We start from the raw sequence: 23,759 nt of genomic DNA on the forward strand, positions 1-23,759 counted from the left end.
AGTGTGGATATCATGATAAATGGTTGCTGGTCGGCAGGTATCTAAAAATCTTCTCCTGACCAATTAAGTTGATCAACGGAACCTACGGTTTACAAAAAGGTCAAAGTTTTTAACTATCGTTCTAATACTTCCTTAATAAGACCATCGATGTGACCATCTTTTGGAAGGCACTAAGCTGGCAGCCGTTGCGATCCACGAGATACCGATCGGGATCAGTGTGGATCCCTGGATATTGCTTGGTATTTTAAAGATAATACACTCTCATTATGGATATTCAACTTGTTCGTAGATTATAGACAATCCTACAATCATGAATATTTTCGTGTATATCTAATCTCCAGAGAATTTACTCTCCTTAGGGGATAATTTTGTTTCACCAATGAGCATTGTGCTACTCCCCAGGCTACAGGAACTTCATAGGATGCTCTGCTCCTCTGTGGATCTTCGTTACTTCTTTAAAAGTAGCATTTGGTCATTTGCTATGAAAAAAGGAGAACAATTTACTTCACTTTGGGGATCACCTTGTTTCACCAATGGGAATTGACTTGTACAAGGATAACTCAACGTTTAAGCAATGATTCGAGGTTGACCTACTTCATGTCCTCTTACAGTATGTCATACCATTTTTCTGTAGCAAGACCATCCTGCCTACTCTCTAGGCTACAGGAACTATATAGGATGCTCTGCCCCTCCGCGGATCTTCGTTATTTCGTCAAAAGTGACAGTGCCTTTAAAAAGCTGGCGCTAGACTGTGACCGTAAGCGAGCCGGATGGTCCAGTCTAGCGCCGCCTCATCAGATCACGTAACTAATGTTGCCTTGCTGTAGGGTTTGAATTTAACATGTGCCTGTTCGGGGGCCGTACAACGAAGCACATCACCTACAGTTGCCTTCATGTCGCCTTAAAATTTGGTTTCATTTCGTGCATTCGTATTTATAGCGAGTGACATCAGTAGTGAGATTTTACGGAAATTTCTTCTCTTCTTGTATTCGTCCAGTTATAGAGTGAGCGAAAGTAATAGTTTGGATTTTACGGAAAGTTATCTTAGTTTTCCGAGGACCTTACGATATTGGCAGCTCTTTGAAGCGGTGATTGAAAAACTTCTCTGAAATATTGTCAGTCAGTTTTTCAATGGTTCAAAAATGTCCAGATCGAGTAGTCTATTAACGGTGGTATTAATCGAGTGGTCTATTAACGGAGCGTTGTTGGAGAGGTGGTCTGAGCCAAAAAAATTCAGTTATCCTACATGACGCCACTATGGCTATGTCTAGTTAGCTGTAACACATAAACGTATTTTAAAGCATTCAATGCCTAGAGCCTAGAATATGAGAGATTTATCAACTGGTTCCAGTTCAACCCTTCTCACAACGCTTGTGACTTCAATTTTCATTGAGCTAGATTTCTTGCGATATATTATTATGATTGGTCTGTTTCCGTACTGCAAGATCATACTTCCTTTTACTACGATAATGAATTTTCCTTTATGTTATCGAAGAAAATAGTAAAATGTAGAAGATTCTAGCAGTACGGGAACAGACCAGATATGTTTCCGATTAATTATGTCCACTATCTTATCAATTTTATTTGAAGGTCGTAGCAATTATGATGTTATGAGGTGGGCACAGCTTCGATGGAGTTCTATATTCCCCCATCATTTTAATCGAACCGAACAGTACCAAGGTACGGGATTCGTTCAGCCCCGCCTCGCAACAAGCATTCTGGGATGCTCTCAAAATACTGACATATCTGATGTTGCAGGATTGTTTTTGGGATTAAATCGTTGAACTCCCTGTCCTGAGATTTTCATAACTTATTCGTTTTGTATTGCTTCCGATCTCCAGCAACTTTGCAACACTATTTTTGTTTCTCTCAAACTCTCGATCCCTACTCCACACAGTCATTAAATCGTTTTGGTAAAAATTCGATCTATACATCCCTATACTTGTGTTTGACAACTGTGTTTTTTCGGTCGTCATTATTTTCTTTGTGCTTTTCATTTCGTTTTTCACATCTCGTTCGTGGGAATATTAAACTTACCCAAATGTTTTATAAGCTATTGGAATATCTCCTAGGACTTTTTGGCTAAAGAATTGACCAATCACTCACTCTCCCACACAATGGACAATGTTAATGGACAACAGAAGCAGCACCTTGCCCTGCGAGTGGCATTGGATACCATGAAAGATCGTTGTATACTTCAGCAAAAACTTCTAAAGGAGGTAGAAGAAGAAAATCAAAAGCTACGTGAACGTCTGGCACAAAACACCAACAATGCGGCAAGTACTGCCACAAACGGAGGCGGAGTTGCTGAAACATTTCAATTGCGTCTACAAGTATCCGAGCTACAGCGTCTCAATGGCCAACTGCAGGCCCATATTAATATGGTTTCTTCGGAAAATCGTAAACTTTGGTCAAGACTTTCACAAATAGCCAAAGAAAGTGAGGCAAGTGATAATGCTGCCGCAGCAACAGCAGCGTCATCAGCAACCGAGGGAAGTCCCCGTGGCAATGCTGGCGGTGGTGTTGGTGGTTTATCAAATCAAAATCTAATACGTTCCAAGACATTCACATTGAAAACGGTTAATTCACCAAATCCTCCCAATATTCGTCATAAGACTGCCACAGTGGATAATTGTGAATCAGATATGCGTGATATAAGTCTGGAAGAAGGTGAAGCGTTGGAGGTCTACGGCGATACAGATTGTACAAATAAACCCATGTCGGCTGCTGTAAATGAAGAGGGCGGCGGTATGTCAGAGGTCACCATGGGTTTTGGCTACTTAAATGATGACAGTAACTCAAATGCCACACAGGAACAAGATTTCAATGCTGAAACCAAGAAATGCATTGATAATTTGGCGATAATGCGTCGCGAAGCAATGAAACAGCAAAAGGAATTAAATTCGGTGTTTGCTTTATTAGAGAGTCGAATTGGTGAGTGAAACAAAACAATTGTTATTATCGATAAGATTAAGCCTGAGATGATTCGTCTTCCGATGAAGATAGACCCATGGTGTCATGAGGAGAAAGAGCTCTCTGACAGACTTGAGAGCAGATATCAGTGACTACGTAGATGAATTGTAAACGTTATCGAATATTCCGCTAGCTTTTCGTTTTTCTTCATATTGGTTGTTGTTGTAACAACTGAAATACAAGAAAAGAATTTTGTTGTCTAGTTCTGACTCCTTAGTATTCATACAGGAAGGTTGCAATCTGTATAGCATGGATTTAGGAGCCAGGTGTGCAAGCTTAGCTGGGCAGTTATGTTAGGTATCGAAACCTCAATTCGTTCCCATTAGGAATTAAGGCGGTGGTACCATCTCGATATTAGTTTTGCTAAGACAAAGTGGTATTTGTCTTGGCAATGCTTCAGCTTTTGTGGATTTTAAAGATCTACATGACATGAAGGAAAAGGGAAAGGTATGTTCTGCGATAACAGCCCATAAAGCACCGTATCGACAATATATAGTGGTTTTTACGACGGAGAGGTCAACGAATTAAGGAACATGATAGAAATTTAAGAACTTAAAAGATTATCAATGTAGACGTTTATCCTCCAAGATATGTTATCAATAATTGGACCGATGTCGTGATTTAACAATCAGACACATATTTTACGAGCTCTGTGCCGCAGACTCCTTAGTAAAACAATTAACAACCTTGACCCCTTCGTACAAGGTGATCTGGCAAAACTGTAGGTTTCGTCGATTAGGAAGAGGTCTTTCAGATAACTTTCGACCAGCAAACATTTATCGTCACTGATAATCTCATCGGGATCAGCTCAATCCATGATTGCTACTCGCAGATTCTCCAGTACCTCTTGTGGAGCAGCAGGGTCGCTAGGCGCTGGTGTAGGTTCCTGGGCTTCCACCTTCGAGGCAGTTGTTTTGGCTTTCACCACACCCTTACCGCTCTTGGTAGGTTTCTCCATTGACACTACCGACGCGTACGAAGCAGTACTCCGTGCATCTGACTGCGAGGGTATCTTAGCAGCAGTTTTTTGCTCGTCCGTGGTCCTCATTCTCTTGACTGCTATAAGCTGTGGTCGAGATTTCGTTCCCGGAGTGACAACTGCTGCAGAGGTTGACCCAGCTAACGCAGGCACTTGCTTCGCTACTTTTGGTTTATACACCAACAACTGCCCAATTATCGTAACCTTAGATTTCGGTTTCGATACATCGGTATAGGGATATTGTGCCTTATCAGCTTTCTTGGAAGCCTTTTTTACGGGCTCTCCTTTGGGCTGACTTCGATAGTTCCTTTCCCTCAGTTTTCGTGGATGATGATATCATGGATTTCTCAGCGTTCAGTATACCCTTTAAAATTCGTCTTCATGGAAGTTGTTTTTAGTGAGGATTTGAGTTCGGCCGTTTACCATGGTAAGGAATCGGCAACTAAACCTGAATAAACTTCTGAGGCGCCCAGATATCAACAAGGCACCTTGACTGCAATTCGTAAAAACACTGATGGGCACGAGGTCGCATGACACTCCTGCTTTAGGGGGAAAACTTTTGGGAGGCAGTGACCCAGATCTCTGAGATGGATATTTAGACTCTCACCTCCGAGACTCGCCCTCTGAAGGCGGAAACGATGTTGGGATATTGGAGAACTGCTTCTACTATTGATGGGAGGAGTAGCGCCTAAAGTATTTTAGATACTGTTGCATTGCTTCTTGTGGTCTAGCCACTTTTTCCTTTTGTGCTTGCATACTAGCCTGTTGCCATGTTTATTGGCCAATGCCGTCGTGTATGCTGGGATGTTTGGCCTTACTTTGTATATTCGTCCAACAGGTTTATAGCACGCGGCAGCAGTAGTGACTATTTCTCGATTATTCTTAGCTGAGATCTGAGAGGATGGACACTTCTCAGAGGCAGTGTTTGAAAAACTCTGCAACCTTGCCAATTAGCTTTGCATTGGTTCAGTAAAGTACGACTTTCTGAGTTCAAAAATGTTGGGTGATCTGTTAACGGGACTATTGTATGCGATCAGAGCGAATGTGATTTTAAATTGTGTCTTTTAAAAGTTGTATCTCTGGCGTGATTTGACAAATCCCCTTATCCTTATGGGACATCCACATTCACCATGCAAAATATTGAGATATCAATTTGCTCGGCTGTACCCCTCCTCTTCTTTTGAAAAGTAGCCTTATTTTCCAACCAAACATATATATAATACTCCTTTTTGTTAACTTCTAATCCCTCTATGAAATATAAATTTTTAATCATCCAATTTCTCCCTTTCCAGCTCTACACCCCTGCCCGGATTGTGCTAAGAAAAGTCATAAACCAGAAATGGCTGATAAAAGTTTGGAAACCGATGAAAGTTTAAGCAATGATTCCAAATATACAAATCACAATAATCATCTGTCGTATACTACATACAACAGTGCAAATGAGACACCCAGAGTCGGTGGTGCCAATGTGTCTGTGACACCTGTTATATTGCAACACAAACAACAACACTTGGAAGAAGCTTCACCACAATCAAGTCATTTGAATATTTTACAAGAGAAAATCATGGCCGATGAGGCTAATAAAATTTGTCCCATGTGTGGTAAAATGTACGATAGTACCATACCATTCGAATCGTTCTGTGAACATGTCGAAGAACATTTTCGTGATGAAAGTCTCGATATGGTACATAGCATGGAACAAAATTTTGAATTTATATCGCATACTGTTGGTGATTTCTGACCCAAACGGAATCGTATATATTTCTCATCGGATCTATAGAGACTGTAGATGTACGGCGATTACAATTATTACACGGCTACACTTGGAGGAAGAGGAAGCGAACTAAAAAGTGATTTTATACAAATGTGACAAATTTATTTGGTTTTTGTTATGGTAAAATGTGTGTGCGAAACATTTATTTTATATTGGATTTTATTTGAAAACTAAAAAGACTTTGGGACTGATTGAATGAATTATTAAATGAAAAATTAACTTAAAAAAAATAATCACTTTGTTGTAAAATAAATATCTTCTTTTTTGTTGTTGGACTATGGAATCTATGATTGTCAAAAGTTTTGTGCTAATATCATTATATAGAAACTTTACTTTGTAATACTTTATATCTATGTACGTACACAAAATATATGTTATCTATATTCTGCCTTTGGTTTCTATTCCATGTACTATATTGAACACAAAATATGAAACGAAAAAACAAAAACTAAATTTATTCTTATATACATATTTTTTATTTCTTATCATATATTATCATATTACTACTATTATTATATGAATATTGTTAGATTTATGTTTATACTATAAAGCTGGAATAAAATTTAATTGCAAAAATACCTTGAAGGAAGGATAAAATAGTAATGAAATTTGTTTTATTTAATATTTCAATTTGAAATGACTATTTCTGTAAATCCACACAGGCACAATGTTCATCACTTTTATGACAGAAATGAAACTACTGCTGAACACAATGATGATGGATGGAGAAAAGATTCCGACCACCAACTCCATAATATTTGGTGTAACATTCGACAGCCTTCTCAAGTCGTCCGTGCAAGCCACTTTTTATTTGTCATAAGCGCGCCAGTGTGGTTTTGCAATGTAAGTGGTACACACTGGAAGTATATTCAGACAAGCTGAATGCAGCCCTGAGAACTGCAACAGGGTGTCTCCTCATGACCAAAATGTATCATCATACCCCTCCATCGATACAACTAAATGTTGTCGATGCAGTACCTGTTTGGGTGTTATTGTCGGGGACACCTCATAGTCCTATGGTCAGGCTTTCTTCGCCGAGGTTCTTCAGGAGAGATCATCATGATTTAGAGAGAGAAATATGTAAAAACATGAACAGAACAACAGTCAGATCACACACCGTCCCTTCCAACACGTGTCGTGTGACTCCTGAAGACCCTAGGTTGTGAGTACTTACTCATGAATTCAACAGTCTAGTGTACGAGGTGGTGGCCCTGTTTAGGGCGGGAGGTGGCCCTGTTTAGGGCGGGAGGTGGCCCTGCTTTTGAGTTGTTTGCTCAGACCATAGTAGCATCTGTTGGCCACCATTATCCTTCTCCGAATTTCAAAACTGATGTCATTCGTTTTGTTTATGACGGTACCTACGTTGGTATATAACATCTTTGACTACCTCGAAGCTGTAGTTCTCAAGTTCCACAGTTGGTCCGAGTCTACTGGACGTCTTGCGCGTTGATACCATCGTCGTTTACTGTTAGACCCACTTTGGCAGACTCCTTTTAAATTTGTTCAAAGGTGGCTGTTACCGCTCTCAGTGTTCGACACATTATGTCGATGTCATCGGCGTAGGCGAGTAACATGTGTTGTTTGATGTACAGAGTGCCATTTCTGTTCACTGTTCCACAGTTGGTCCGAGTCTACTGGACGTCTTGCGCGTTGATACCATCGTCGTTTACTATTAGACCCACTTTGGCAGACTCCTTTTAAATTTGTTCAAAGGTGGCTGTTACCGCTCTCAGTGTTCGACACATTATGTCGATGTCATCGGCGTAGGCGAGTAACATGTGTTGTTTGGTGTACAGAGTGCCATTTCTGTTCACTTTTGCTTCTCGTATGACCTTTTCCAGCAGGATGTTAAAAAGGTCACACGACAAACTGTAACCTTGTCTGAATCCTCGTTCGTTATTAAAGGGCTCCGAGAGGTCCTTTCGACTTTAACTGCTCACGTTGTGCCAGTTAAAGTTATCCTGCATAGCCGTATTAATTTTGCAGGAATGTCAAACGCAGACATGGCTTTATAGACCTCTGAACGGATAGGGCTGTCGAATGCGGCTTTTAGTCGACGAATAGATGTAATGTGTCGATGTGTTTTTCGTGGGTCTTTTCCAGGATTTGGTGCAGAGTGAAAATCTGGCATGGTCCAATAATGTCATTGACCATTAGCTTCAGTCGTTCACACAGCACACTTGATAGCACTTTATATGCGATGGGAAGGAGACTTGTCACCTTTTGTTGTTTACGGAACACAGGACGCTGAGGTTCCAATCATTGGGTATGCATTCCTCTAGCCAAATTGTACTAATCAGCTCCTGGCCAGCATCTGATCACCAGTCTTGAATAGTTCGGCTGGTAATTCATCGGCACCTGCTGCTTTATTATTCTTCAGCCGATTGATTGCTATTCTGACCTCATCTTGGCTTGTCCGTATTCTCTTTTTGGTTCTGGGGTATCTTCTTCAGCGCCACTATTTGATACCAGAATATTTTCTGGGGTATTTTCTTCAGCGCCACTATTTGATAACAGAAACTTTTCAAAATGCTCCTTCGAGATCCTCAACACGCTGTCTGTAACTGTCACCAGGTTTCCTTCTTCATCTCTACAGGAGGATGTGCCTGCGCCAAAGCCTTCGGATTGGTGTTTTACTTGTTGGTACAATTTACGGACTTCATTTTGACTCCTGTACATCTCGATTTTCTCCCGCTAACTTTTTCTTGTTCTTTCTTCCTTTTTATGAAAATACGTTTCTCCTCTCTCATTTTCTCCCGATAATTCTCTATCGCGTTGCGTATTGCCATTGTCTGTAGGGTTACACTATAAACTGCGTTTTATCAGTAGCATTACGACACTCCTGATCGGGTTTCTTAATGCTGATCTTTGATACCGGACGGCATAGAGATCATAATTTTTTCGGATTATTGTACGATCATAACGTCGAATTCCATTACAGCAGATCTTATGAATCTCCTCCATCAGAGAAATATGAAAATATCCCCCTCCGAAATCCACAGTCACAATGTACAACACTTGGACGGCTGAAAAGAAGTAGCACACTGAAAGTAATAGTCGATGGAGAACCGATTCCGAACACCAACTACCTATCCGTGCCTACTAAGAGGCTATAAAAATTGTTTAAAAAATCCACGTCTTAGGGCCTACCAAGAGGTTATACAAAAAACCACGAAATAGGGCATATCAAGAGGCTATACAAATTGTGAAAACAATCCACGCCTTATAGGATATCAGGCAGGTCAGAACAAAATCATACAGACGCCGTAAATATATTCATATTCAAAGAAACAAAAAATTGCAGTTTTATTTCAAATTGGCATCACTAATAATGACTAAATATTGAATTTATTTAATAATAATTTCATTAAATGTATTTTTATTATTTTCTTTTTGTTGTTGTTTTTTTGTTTATTACACATATAGTATAGTTAGTTTGAAATGGAGTTACAATATATTGAACCCATTATATATGGTAAATATGTTTTTGTTTTAATTTTATTTCCTTTTATAAATAGAATATGCCAGTCTCAAGGCAGTTAAAGCCTTTCCTTATCCTTATGCATGTCCCTCATTTCATGTAATAAAAAAATTATGTATAAAATAATAGTGCACAAGTTCTTTTTTGTTTTGTTTGTTTAAATGGAGATATTGTTTTTCTTTCATCTTAAAAAGAGAACAAATAAAAAAAGTTTCATTTAAAACGAATATTTTTTTTAATTAGAATATCATTTAGTTTTCCATTTGTTTTTTTTTTTAATTTGTAAAAATAATATAAATAACATTTTTGTTTTCAAATAAACGACATTAAAATCGTTAGGCTTGTTTTGTTTTGCTAATTATATCTTATTTTTCTTTAAAAGAACAAATCTGTTTGTTTTTTTTTTCTTTCCTTCTTCTTTGTCGAAATTTCCCACATTCCGCACAGTCGAAACAATTTCCTTTCTCACTTTGGCAAACAAAAAAAGGTTTCTTCCCTTGCATAACAATTTTAATTAACATGCAACTCCTGTGTCAGATTCTTCTTGTACAACAACTACAGCAGCATCGCGTCCAACATTTACCGAAAAATCGTTTCACTGTGCCCCACCGAATTCATTCGATATTTACACCAGCATTCATGAGACGTATGAAATGATAAAATGTATTCTGTCCCCGATCATTATCGTTGGCATGTTCGCTGGCCGAACGTATTCGAACACTGCTCGATGAAATGCCAAAAAATAGTTTGGGTCTGAGATTCGGCTCGACAGCTTTAAATTCCCAGCCAAGATGATGTTCACAGATTTTGCAGACGATAATGTGCCACTGGTAACTGGAAAGAAAAAAATTAAAAAAAAAACGTAACGGAAATAATTAAAAAAACGTAACGAAAATATTGAAGAAAATCCACTGTGGGACTGCCGTGGAATGATCGGTGTTTTTATCCGATATTAGTTCACTTTTAAAATATAATAATATGGAATTTCAATGCCCATCACGAGTTATGGCATTTAGTTCTAGGTAATGGCCCGAAGGTTGTATCACTTAGTCGACCAAAGTGATATTTTGCAGGGTGATTGAGGATGACCTTACAAGGATAAGGAGGGATTGTCACAACTCGTCAGGTATCGTCATAGTGACACCAGAGCATGACTTAACCAGGCGAACCATCATTTTCCCCTGATCAAACCACCCAATTTTATTATATCTGAACCTAGTTCTTCTCTGAATGTTGGGAATGCTAATTTCAGATAGTTTATCACTGCTGCGGAGAGAAGTCTAGACCCACGGGTATCTTGGTGGAATTTCCGGAAAATCATCACCTCTGTGAGAGGATTAACGTCTACATATCTGGTATGGTAAGTTTCTTCAATCTGAGGAACATAAAAGTATCCGCCTCGAAATTCACAGTGACACTATGCACCACTTAGGCGGCTGAAATGAATATCCCGCTGAACAAAATTGTCGACGGAGAACAACATCCGACCATCAATTACCTTGTGATATTGGGTATAATGTTCGACAGCCTATTCAAGTTGTCAAGTTCGCAGTGACACTATTCACCACGGCTGAAATAAATCTACCGCTGAACAAAATGATCCATGGAGATGAAAATCCGACCACCAATTACCTCAAGATATTGGGCGAAATGTTCGATAGCCTTTTCAAGTCATCCTCAGGTCCTCAAGATGCTGGCTGGGCGCTGACAAGGACCTTAAGGAATAAGGCTGGTCAGTGGTAAGGTATGCGGCGTCAGTGTTAGTGCGAATGTTAGACCATTAGACCTGCCAAAATGGCGTCAAGAGAACTACAAGAGGATGTCTCCTCATCACACACATGAGAACCATTTTTGTGGAAAGACAATGTCGTCGATGCCGAGCCTGATGGAGGCTAATCGTCGCGGCATCACTGCCATTGTCTTATGGACCCAGGCACGTCATGAGATATCTTAATGATTTAGAGTGAGGGGTCCAAAGGTACGAGTGTAAACCCCAAGATAAACAGTCCTATTAAGCATGTCTGAATCGCATACATACATATGCAGACACAAGTAGTCTCAGCTCAAATAAAGTCAGGATGGTGCAACCGTCGATGCGATTCTTATTGGGCAGGAATTGACGAATCGATAACACCTAACACATGCCCTGTATATGTAATAGAATCACACGACACGTTGCGCCTCTTCAACTGTCCAGAAAAGCCAAACTTTCTATGGAAACAAGCCATTCAGGTTGCTACATTTTTTGAAGATGGAAATAGAGGAACCATAACCTAACAGCCTTATTGATACTATTGCACTATACAGAAACTTCAGGAAGAATATCAATGATATGAGATGGTACAAATAAAAAAACTTGCGTGGACTTTTACTTTTAAACACTCCAAGGGCTTCCTCACCCATGCTTCTGATCCATACACCAGCACGTGTAGTATCAGCGTCTTGTAGAGTGTGCGTTTGATATGACAAGATGTGGCTTTGTTTCTAAATTGCTTACTTAGACCATAGTAGCATCTGTTGACCAATACTACTCTTCTCCGAATTTCAAAACTGATGCCATTAGTTTTATTAATGGCTGTACAGAGATATATAAAATCTTTGACTGCCTCGAAGCTGTAGTTCTCAAGTTCCACAGTTGGTCCGAGTTTACTGGACGTATTGCGCTTTAATACCATCAGCTTGGTCTTTTCGCCATTTACTTCCACACCCACCTTCTGCAATGTTCGACCCATTATATCGATGTAGTCGACGTAGATGAGCTTGGTGTACAGAGTGTCATTTCTGCTCAACTTAACTCGCATTGGGCCCGAAGTAATGATACCACAACGCCTGTGGATAGAATGCTAGAAAACTTTTTAACCACTACTTACCCTGGAAACCAACTGAACTCCGTTGACGGTGATCCACTATATAAAATATTTTGACGATTTACGTGATAGACAGTATTTGTTTCATGGATATAACCGGCTGGAAATAAACATCAAAAATATATTTCCAATCAACAATAATACAGATGTTGAGATGCTTAATTTCCAACCTACCAGAATTACAATACTGCGATTGGACACCATGTTTGGACATGGCAAATAATTCACGACAATTTGCTATGTGTGCGCCACAGGTGCGGCAAATATAAACGGCATCCTAGTTGGGTAGAAAAAAAATAAATCTAAGAACAACATTTTGTATAGAAACAAGAACATACCTCCTTAAAAGTACTGGCAATTAATTTTAGACGTGTATTCACAGTATTGGCCAAGAATACGGATTTTAACATTTTCTCGGGTAAATGTAAATTACGTACCAACCAATACGACAGTTGTGTTGGATCTGATGGCATTGTATCGATTTTATGTTGTTCTAAACGCTGACGAGCCTTTTCAATTATTGTGTCCATATTATGAGCCTCGTAAACATGTGCCGGCCATGGGGTTGAGGCCGCTTGAAAACGTCGATAGGCTATTTGCATTGAGGCATTATCACGAAAACGATTCATCGAACCCATATTCATTTGTTTAAACGGCTCGGGTAAATAAATGTCGGGTAATATTTTAACAAAGCCATGACATTTCATGCGAGGATGGGCGGTAATGTATTCCATGGGTCTGAAATGGAGACATACAAAAGATTGGATAATAATTTTACTCCAAGTTTCTATCACTACTCTATATTAAAAAATATATATCTCGGTATCAATAAAAGTGAAATTTAATATTCCGATGATTCCATAATTCAAAATACTCACACTGTCAAATCATTAACTTTCGTCACAAATCTCTGCAATGCTCTTGATTTGATCAATGTATTGCCACGATCATCGGTACCCAATTCGTAAATTTGACACGTAACACCATACAACAAATGGTCATTTTTCCTATCGGCATTTGAGGTACTACTACTATTGTTATTTGTCAGTGTCGGAAAACAAACACCAAAGAGAATGCCATTTTGTGCATCAATATCACCATCGGTGATTGTGGTCGAACTATCAACCATAAAGGGTAGAACTTCGCCAGGAAATAAAACATTATGATGGAGAAATAAACGCAATTTAATATACTGATCGGCATCTAAATAGTTGACCCCCGACACACGATTCATATTCGGTCCCAAATAGGAATGTTCTGCCGGCAGATTTGTATCAAAACGTACGGCGGATTCTTCCATTTCATCTTCTTGCTCCATCGACATACTACCCTCTTCGTTTTCCTCACTTTGATTATTTTCAAGGCGCTGTTGATCGTCTGCGTTTTGTTGTGCCGCTATTTCATCATTGACAGCTTCCATTTCGGCATTAGCTTCCGCTTCTGGGTTCTCTTCGTCGGGAGTGTTCATACCCAAACGAATAAGTCGTCGACGGCGATTGTTCAATATGAAGAGTATGCGACGAAAACGTTGCATTAACCTAATCTGAGGTAATATTTCAGATGGTCCCATATTGGCCTCAGCCTCCGCCATGCTACGTCTTGTCTGCGCAATCATATTACGTATAACAACAAAATGATTACTGAATTCTCGTAAATTGGGGTTTTCAATTATTGCAGCTTCATCTTCATTGTCCTCCGACCAGGAATCCAAATCGGAATCTTCATCTTCGGCACGTTCTGGGGCATTTGCATCATCATTACGTTCGGCTTGATCAATGTGAAACAAATCCAATACATTTGGTGGAATTTCGACCATAGAAGGTTCATCATTTTCGCCACTGGCAGCATTATCTTGTTCCATAGCGGAGGGTTCATCTTGATTGCCGTCATTGTTGGATGGTAACGAAACACGTCGGACTAACACTAGGGGATAATTCGGATCGATACCGGCTTCTTCAATTTGCTGTTCATTTTGTTGTTGTTCCTCTGCTGGCTGTGCAGCGTCACCAGTTATACTATTCGATTCCGAACTATGGCTTCTGCTGGGAACAACAACCGGAGCAGCTGCTTCTGATGTTCTCTCTTCCGACAACATACTCTCAGTTTCATTTTGGTGTACATTTTGATTTACAGCTTCATTTTCATTATTCTCCGGCCAGGAATCCAAATTAGAATCGTCATCTACGGCACGTTCTGGGATATTTGCAAAATCCGACGAAACATTTACATTTGAAGATGTCTCATTATCGCCCACGGGAACATTGTCTTGTTCCATAGCGGAAGATTCATCTTGATTGGCGTCATTATTCGAGGGAATAGATACACGACTGGCCACCACTAAAGGATAATTTGGATCAATGCCGGCTTCTTCCAATTGCTGTTCATTTTGTTGTTGTTCCTCCTCAGTAGGATTTTTCGATTCCAAATTATGGCTTCTGCTGGCAGCAGCTGCTACTTCTGTTCTCTCCTCTGATATAGTTTCATTGTGATGTCCGTCTCCATTATTTGTTCCTAGAAATTTACTTGTGGTCGTTTCATTTGTTTGCCCTATTGCTCCTCCTGTTGTGGTTACTTCTTGACGTTGCGGAACCTCTCTACCATTTTGTATTGTTCCCTGGGCAGTTATTACATTGGGATTGGGAGGCGACGACGCAATTTGCTCTCCCTCTGTTGCTTCGTTTATGTTGGTATCTACCGTAAAGAAAAATTTATTTTTCTTTCCATACTTTTCCATAGTATTGAAATTACAATAATAAAATTACCTTCACTGGGTTCTGCTTGTTCATCGACATCCATGATTTTTTATAAATTTATTATTTATTTATTGTTTTTTCTTTTTGTTATTACATTTATGGAAACTAATTTTGTTAAAGAATTTTCTTCCTTTCCGATTTCTTATTTTTTTTTTGTTCTATTTTTCTATTGCCTTTCGTGGTTATTTTTCTATAAATTTGGATTAGAGTGGTAACACAATTTAAAAAAATATTCCTCAATCTGGTAACATTTCACAGCACAGCTGATTTCAAATATAACGGATTTAAATACATAGTTCCGTTACAGTCGAACTATTCAAGATCGGTGGCCAGATGCTGGTCAGGAGCATGCACCAGCTGATTAGTACAATATGGCTAGAGGAATGCATGCCCAATGATTGGAACCTCAGCTTCCTGTGTCCCGAACACAACAAATGAGACATGTCAATATGTGCCAACTATACAGGAATAAAACGTCATATACATTAGAACTTTTTACCGGGTTAACCTACTTTATGAGGGTTTTTATTTGTATATGCAAAGGAACTGACAATTCAAACCCACTGGGTTAACAAAATCCGGTTAAATGTAAACGTACTATAAGTCTCCTTCCCATCGCATATAAAGTGCTATCCAGCGTGCTGTGTAAAAGACTGAAGTCAATGGTCAATGGCATTATTGGACCATAACAATCCGGGTTCAGGCCTGGCAAATCCACCATTGACCAGATTTTCACTCTGCGCCAGATCCTGGAAAAAACACATTCTACCTATTCGTCGACTATAAAGCCGCACTCGATAGCCCTATCCGTTCAGAGGTGTTTGAAGTCATGTCTGCGTTCGGCATTCCTTCGTTCTGTATTCGATTAATATTGACACAACAGTCGAACTCATTGCTTTTCATAGGTTTGGTTCGATCAGCTGATTGATATGGCCTTATGTCTTTATGCTTATGTCATAACTAATTCTACCGTACACCTAAACATTTCAATGATCCCCAAATAATACTTCCATCATCTAAGGTTTTGAGGACCGACAACAAGAGTCCTGTTTTTGGTTTTACAATTTAGTGCTCCCAAAAATACAGACAACGACATATATTATATATTCTTTGTACTATTCAATCAGCTGTTCACTAGATCCCGAGTCGATTTGGAAAACCCAAATTTTGTCGGTTTTTTATTTTTGTTTTGATTATTCATTCTTTGTTTCCTCTTCAACCCTCTGGGGGGTCATCAATTTACTTAGCATGCCATTTTTTTGCTTACAAATCGGCGAAAAGAGGAAGCATTTGTTTTGGTTTATTTTCCAAAGATACCTTTTATCTTGGCCAATTAAAGAAGTTGAACTCCGAATTGGATAAGATTTAAAGGTTTTGGTAGTTGCAATAACCAATGGTGCTCTAGTGATATAACCTGCCAGTACAATACTCAAAATAAAGTCAAAATTCAAATAGAGCAATTGAAATAAAGTATCCATCCCACAAATCAGAATTGGTCAATTATTCAATGCAATAGAGGATTCTAAGGAAATCTTGGCATCGAAATGGGTCGAATAAATTGGAGATTTCATAAGAGATCAGCAGGATTGATGTAAGTTGAATGAATAATGAATAAATGGTAATGAAGCTTTTTTGGAATCGTTCATGGAACTTTGGGCTAGGTTCTCGATTTGAAGTTGAAATGGACATTTCCAACAGACCAACTATTCGATCACCCCTTTATATGTTTTCCAGTACAACTTTAAATGGTATTTGTTTTTTTTTCTTTTTCATTCCAGTAATTACTTCCACTTACGATGGTCATATATGAAATTATGCTGGAATTCATTAACACACAATAGCCACATGAATGCTTCCTATGCTACAGATGTCTGTATGGAACCGGTGTTTTGGATTGTGGACAATTATACACATCTATTGGGGCCGGTAAGAAATTGTATCGTATATTTGAAAACGGAACAAGTGAAGTTTATGGCCCGCTTTCTTGTGATACGGTCCTGATTACAACGATCTATTTGTTCTTGTAAAATTCTACTGCTACAGAAATATGGGGTTCCGTTTCATATAACATTTAAAACGTTTCAAAATTGTGACCCATACCTGGGAGCGACAGGTACCATTTTCTATTTTACCGATCACATTTTTGCCGTATTAAAGTGTGTATAAACTCATTAGTCCGTAGGTTGAGGGTATAAAAAGCGCAAAGGATAAGTTAGAAGTTAGGTATAGCCGTGACAAGTTTTTGGCAAATTTGTAAATGATTTAGAGGTCTATCTGGGAGCAAAAGGTTACAATGTCTATATGTTTGATCGTTCGGTAATTTCTTCATCCTCACATAGACGACAGTATTTCACCTCCATAATTTATCACTTTGAAAGTTAAGACATGATTCTGCAATGACCTGTGATGATCACTAGAGTCATCTATAAGTCTTTCATAGCCATAGAAATCAATGTTTTAGATTCACGATTAGAGGTTACAGGCCATATAGATTTTGAGGTTTTCCATCCAGATTTGTTGTTCCATCTGTTTTTTGCTTTCTCGCTATAAGTTTGTGGATCCTCTCAAGATCGTAGCTAAGAAGAGGTCTTGCTTATAGGTGTTGCTATGTCATGGAACCCAACAAAACAGAGCTGATTTACATTTATGACCTGGAATTTGTAGCCCATGACTTGAACATAGACAAGCGACACTTAACATTTTCGATAGATCCATGTTTAGACATAGTCCCCATATAAAAACCTTATCCCACTTATGTTTTATTTTTTGAAGGTTTTAGAGTCATTTCCCACAGAAGTGCCTACGGGCATAGCTTAACTACGTTTAGTTTTGGTATTATTGTGTTCAGCTACTCGTTATTTTCTTATGTGTGATCAGGCTTGAACTGGGGATAATTTAATTATTTTTATGTTTTTATTAAAAATGAAAATTATTCATTTCAAAAATATGAACAAATATACACAAAATATCCTTTGATTTTATCAAGTTTATACTGTATAAACAAAATATCCTTTGAAAAAGTTGTTGATGGTGACTGGTTTTTGAAATAAAAGTTGTTGATGGTGACTGGTTTTTCAGATTTTCTTCTATGGACAGATCCCACCACCTGTCTAACTGGAATATCCTTCTAAATGACAATATACCTGACTTAGAAAGCCAAATTGCAGAGGAATCGGGATTTCTTCTAATCAGGCATTAATCACTTTAAATATTGACAAAGCTAATTCTACAACGAGTGGGAATTACAAAACTCCCAGCGAAGCTTTGAAGGCCTACATCTCAGGCCAGAAGCTTTCGCCAAAAATTATATCGCAATTATGCCCTATAGCTTATTCAATTCCAATACGTTCCGCGATCGGCCCTTAAACTTGACTTTAGTTTTTTACAAAATGTTTCCCCATTTTTAATGAAAAATCCTATTTTTAATTATTGCAGTTTTTTGTTGTTGGCGTTGCCTTATTAACCACTGCCGTTGTTAGTATTGCCTATTGGATCGGACTTCCATTTTGGTGGGAAAAAAGTCCAACTGCCACTGTTATCCTCCTCATAATTGGTAATTGGCTGTTACTTAATGTTGTATTTCATTATGTCATGGCGGTTATAACACCAGCCGGAGAACCTCCTGAGGTAAGTACAAAACCATAACTGAGAGAAACACAAGCACACCAAAAGCAAAAATTGTTGAATAAATTAGACTTTAAAAAATCCACGCATATTGCTGTGATAATTGTTGAAAAAAATTAATTGTTCAATATTTTTAAATCTTTTGTTTGTTTCCTTTCTTCCAGGGAGCCTCTTTGAAAGAAGTCGTTGGCATTTGCAAAAAATGTATTTCCCCAAAACCACCACGTACCCATCATTGCTCAGTTTGTAATAAGTGCATACTCAAAATGGATCATCATTGTCGTAAGTATTTGAAATAGAAAACTCATTAAATTTTACATCTTCAAATATAATATTTATTCATGTCACCATTATTTATATCATTCATTTTACATCTTAAGATTTCCACACACATTCACTTCTATTAATTTTCCACGTAAACGTAGCTCACAGCTGGTGCTAAGGGATCTGGGGCAATAATATGACCAATTATTGGTGTCAATGTCTCATAGGCATGACCCTCGACAGTACTGTAGGCAAAATTACCATTAATCCGTGAACTTTCCACAATCGCCGTATCATGTTGGGGTGTACGCACCATAGTTGTTAAGGGTAGCAGGATACTGGCAGCCCAAATGTATTGAATCATAAGCAGCATAAATACACAAATTAGCTGCAATGGAGTAGGAATTTATTTATTTTTTTTATTTTCTTTAAAAAATGTTACCTTCATCTTGAGCTTTATTTATTCACTTCTCGTTACGATGTTATTTCTTTAAGGTTCTTTAACAAACTATCCTTGTTAGAGTACCAAAGCTAAGCCTTTTATAGATTGTTCAAGCACTGTAACTTTCCATATTTGGTAATGGGTATGTGTACATTTACCCAAGTTCAAGATCAAGTTCAATGCCGTAAACAAAAGAAAAAACTTGTTTTGTATGGATGGTCAGTGATGCCTTAGGAATGCACGCGTGTAAAACTATGTTTACAATTTTCTGCAGAACTTACGTTAATGGAAAAATCTCAAAGTACAAAAACTATTGCTAAAAAGGGGAAAACATTTTTGTTGTCTTGAATTTTACACATGTTATGCCGGTAATGGTTCTTTGTTTGTAAGGAGATGCTGTAATCAAGTAACATACCATGAGTTTGTACAGTGGTTTGATGCATAAAAAGTAATTGCAAATTGAGAAATATAATTTGGGAAATATTGGAGTGAAATTATAATCAGGAAATACTGGGTACAAGTCTAGGGGCGAAACTGTATGGTATGAAGACAGAAAGACAGAGTAAAAACAAGTAAAAAGTGTCGGTCGGTGTTGCCGACAGAAATGCTGCGATGCACAATCCTAATCTTTTTTTAGGCAGTTAAGAACTGCATAGCCTGGGTCAATACTTCCGTGAGAATGTTATTCAATCGAATGATATCGTTTATGGTTAGAACCAAGGCTGTATCTGATCGCCTCGAACATCTAAATTTCGTTCTTGAGTAATGAAAAAAATCTTTGGCAAATGCGTTGACTTCTGTTTGTCATACGACTTTTCAAGAATTTCACCTCTCGCGTCCTAATATTAATGTCCACAAACTGATTCTATTAATCATTACCTCTTGATCTAAAAACCATTGAATGTAGAACAGAGATCTTATTACAATATTCTATGTACAAATATTCAAGCATTTAGAGCCTGCTTTAAGCACTCTAATCTGTTCAAGGTAATTGTAGCGTCCCAACACAAAACACAATGAAGAACACTGAAGCAGGTTTAAATAGGAATAACATAAATAAATACAAGTACTTATGCATGTAATTTACGCGCCTACTGCTTCTTTGATGTTGTAGCCGTTTTCAGCTCCCTCTCCGAAATCGAATCCTGATTCCCCGTTACATTCATGGTTGTCCTACATACTACAATAAAAGTTGATAGGACATTCATTTGAAAGATCTGTCGTCGATACGAGACCATACGTTTTGCAAATTATTTACAGTACTTACTTAGCTTGTGACAGAACATTTGTTCCATAAGCCGGGCTTAAAAAAATTCTCAGGCGCACTGCTCTTCCAATTTAAAAGACCATGTTCGAAATGTTCTCTTCCACTTGATCTTTCCATTTAATTCGCTTTTATATACATGACCTAGCCAACGTAGTCGCTGCAGCTCGATACGTCTGCCAATGCCGATGTCCGAGAATAGATGGTACTCATTTGACGGCGATATTCACCGTCAACGAAGATAGGCTCATAGATCTTCGGAGAATTTTTCTCTCAAACACTCCAAGAGCTGCCTCATCTGATTACGCAAGTACCCGTGCTTTAAGATTTATATAACATCACGGGTAGTATCAGCGTCTTGTAGAGTGTGAGTTTGGTCTGGCCTGAATTGCTTACTTGGACCATAGTAACATCCGTTGACCAACACTATCCTACTTCGAGTTTCAAAACTGATGTAATTAGTTTTATTTATGGCAGTACCATGGTATACAAATTGTTAACTACCTCGAAGCTGTAGTTCTCAAGTTCCACTGCTTGTCCAAGTCTACTGGACTTCTTGCCCGTAGATACCACAAGCATGGTATTCTCGCCATTTACTGCCAGACCCCTTCTTAATTTGTCCAAAGGTGGCTATTACCGATCGCAATGTTCGACCCATTATGTCGATGTCATCGGCGTTGGCGAGTAACATATGTTGTTTGCTGTACAGAGTGTCATTTCTGTTCACCTTTGCCTCTCGTGCGTCGACAACTTAATGAATGCAAATGGTTTACAGATGTCATGGGTAGGCACCCTGTCGAAGTTCTCAGGGCGACATTCTGACAAGTTTGAATATTCTTCCATTACGTATCGCTTATATTCCCAAACAACCATTGAAGTTTCTTGGTTTATAGAAGTCCTCACAAAGGTTTTTCCTCATTTCCAAAAGGTCTAGGGTATCATCCTAAATTTTATAACAAATAAAGTATTTCATTGATCAGGATAAAGTGATAAGACTATTGATTCATATCCGTCCATATACATTTCGTAATCAAGCTATATTTACACAATTCCTGCATTAAAGGATCATTGAAAATTTATTCAATAATTTTAAAAATAATAATGGGTATATTTTTATATTGTCGTTCGTTCCCTTCCCCTCCAACTTTCATCACACAGCTTGGCTTAACAATTGCGTTGGCTATGGCAATCATCGTTATTTCTTTCTCTATATGCTATACACGACACTGGGGTGTCTATTTTTAATACTGTTTGGTATTGAAATTGGTTATAAATATTTGTGGCTGGATCATGGTGAAAATTGGACTGAAACGGAACCATTGGAAGGGCAGCCAGTGAAATTAAACTTGAGTGGACATATTATCCCCGTGGTAAGAACTAATAATTTAATTTTAGAATAACAATAATTGAACAAATAAATTTTCAATTTTCCTTAGACCCACTTAAATGAATATGATGAAGATTTACTTCTGCCCGCCCAGCATAATTTACCCACCCCTTCAGAGCTGTTTGATGGCAGTGACAGTTCACATTTTGCCTCACGCCGCCGTGCCTTATGGTTTATGGCATTTATGTGTGTGGCAGTGGTAATAGCTTTGGGCACACTCTGCAGCTGGCATGCAAAGCTAATTACACGTGGCGAGACCAGTATTGAGGCTCATATAAATCAATCGGAACGTAAACGTTACCAGGCACAAAATAAGACGTACATCAATCCTTATAATTTTGGACCGAAAAAGAATTGGCGTTTATTTTTGGGTTTAGTTAGGGGAAGGTATGTCTAAACATATACTAAAAATTTAACAAGTTATACATATATAATAAATTCCTAATTTTATAGGACATTTTGGCGTACGGTATTATTACCATCATGGCACAAACCGGAGGGTGATGGTTTGTCTTTCCACACCGTTCACGATTATGAATATGCCAAACAGATAGATGAGTGGCCATAAAAAAAGAACACCAAATGTTTTTTTGCGATTTTAACACTAGGACACAAATATTACTTAAACTTAATTTAAGATAGGGTTCATTCCAAAATTATCATTGTGATTTTTTCGTAATTTATTTATTTTTTACCATCTTAACTTATATTAAGTTTAGGTCAATGCATTTATAAAAAAGGAAAACAATGAATGTGTGGTGTATTCTAAGTCATAAAATTGTATTTTGATTTAGCATTACTATTTATTTAATTTGAAATATTATGACAATTTTAAATAAACTCAACAAAGCAGGTGTATTTATTTTATAATTTTATAACAACGTCAAAAATTAAAACTTCGGTCTTCATATTTAAATTCAATATAGAAACCTGTGGGAGGTGTAAAAAGTATAATCCAATTTTAGTACAGATAAGTTTGATTTGAAATGTGATTTTCGATTAATTAAAGAAGCCATGGAATGAAAAACGCGAGAGAGAATTATCGGGGGAAAATAGAGAGAAGAAACGTATTTTCAGAATAAAAGAAGAAAGAACAATAACAATATGAGCGGTAGCAAATTGAGATGTACAAGAGTCAGAATGAAGTCCGAAAAATTTACCAACGAGTAAAACACCAAACCGAAGACTTTGGTGCAGGCACATCCTCCTTTAGAGATGAAGAAGGTGAAGATGAAACCTGGTGACAGATACATACAGCGTGTTTAGAATCCTGAAGGAGCATTTTGAAAAGCTTCTCGTATCAAATATTGGCGGTGAAGAAGATACCACAGAGCCAATAAGATAAGGCGGTATAGATTGTTTACCACCTGGCCAAGATGATGTCTGAAGAATAATAAACCAGCCGAACTATTCAATACCGGTGGTCAGATGCTGTTCAGGAGCATGTAGCAGCTGATTAGTAGAATTTGGCTAGAGTAATGCATGCCCAATGATTGGAATCTCAGCATCCTGTGTCGCGTGCACCAAAAAAAGAGACATGACAATAGATGAATACATTTAATTCCCATCGCATATAAAGTGTTATCCAGCGTGCTGTGTGAACGACTGAAGCCAATGGTCAATGTCATTATTGGACCATACCAATGCGGCTTCAGACCTGGCCAGATTTTTACTCTGCGCCAAATCTTGGAAAAGAACCACGAAAAAAACATCGACACTTTCCACATATTCGTCGACTATTAAGCCGCATTTGACAGCTCTATCCGATCAGAGGTGTTTAAAGCCATGTCTGCGTTTGGCATTCCTGCAAAATTAATTCGACTATGCAGGTTAACTTTAACAAGGTCAGCAGTTAAAGTCGGAAAGGACTTCACGGAACCATTTAATACCGAACGAGGATTCAGACAAGATGACAGTCTGTCGTGTGATCTGTGTTAACCCTGCTGGAAAC

General features: G+C 38.3%; 3 protein-coding genes across 3 annotated transcripts; 2 read left to right on the plus strand and 1 right to left on the minus strand.

The window, feature by feature from the left end:
• Positions 1–2,112: 2,112 nt before the first annotated feature.
• LOC133336358 (protein spindle-F) lies at positions 2,113–5,746 on the plus strand. Its single transcript, XM_061544651.1, has 2 exons — positions 2,113–2,934; positions 5,245–5,746. The coding sequence occupies exons 1-2, from the start codon at positions 2,118–2,120 to the stop codon at positions 5,691–5,693; spliced, it is 1,266 nt and encodes a 421-aa protein (XP_061400635.1). The 5' UTR covers positions 2,113–2,117; the 3' UTR covers positions 5,694–5,746.
• Positions 5,747–9,757: 4,011 nt separating this feature from the next.
• Positions 9,758–14,675, minus strand: LOC133336362 (protein cereblon). Its single transcript, XM_061544655.1, has 6 exons — positions 14,660–14,675; positions 12,953–14,585; positions 12,413–12,812; positions 12,249–12,351; positions 12,078–12,174; positions 9,758–10,041 (listed from the first exon to the last, which is right to left on the minus strand). The coding sequence occupies exons 1-6, from the start codon at positions 14,673–14,675 to the stop codon at positions 9,822–9,824; spliced, it is 2,469 nt and encodes an 822-aa protein (XP_061400639.1). The 3' UTR covers positions 9,758–9,821.
• A 1,696-nt stretch (positions 14,676–16,371) lies between these two features.
• LOC133336363 (palmitoyltransferase ZDHHC16) lies at positions 16,372–22,384 on the plus strand. The gene is made up of 7 exons (XM_061544656.1): positions 16,372–16,418; positions 16,606–16,753; positions 18,263–18,454; positions 18,616–18,733; positions 21,580–21,791; positions 21,858–22,195; positions 22,262–22,384. The coding sequence occupies exons 1-7, from the start codon at positions 16,372–16,374 to the stop codon at positions 22,374–22,376; spliced, it is 1,170 nt and encodes a 389-aa protein (XP_061400640.1). The 3' UTR covers positions 22,377–22,384.
• Positions 22,385–23,759: the final 1,375 nt, after the last annotated feature.

Source organism: Musca vetustissima, unplaced genomic scaffold (assembly GCF_032173495.1).
Source record: "Musca vetustissima isolate MV318-11 ecotype Yass unplaced genomic scaffold, APGP_CSIRO_Mvet_v1 utg16668, whole genome shotgun sequence".
Lineage (NCBI taxonomy): Eukaryota > Metazoa > Arthropoda > Insecta > Diptera > Muscidae > Musca > Musca vetustissima.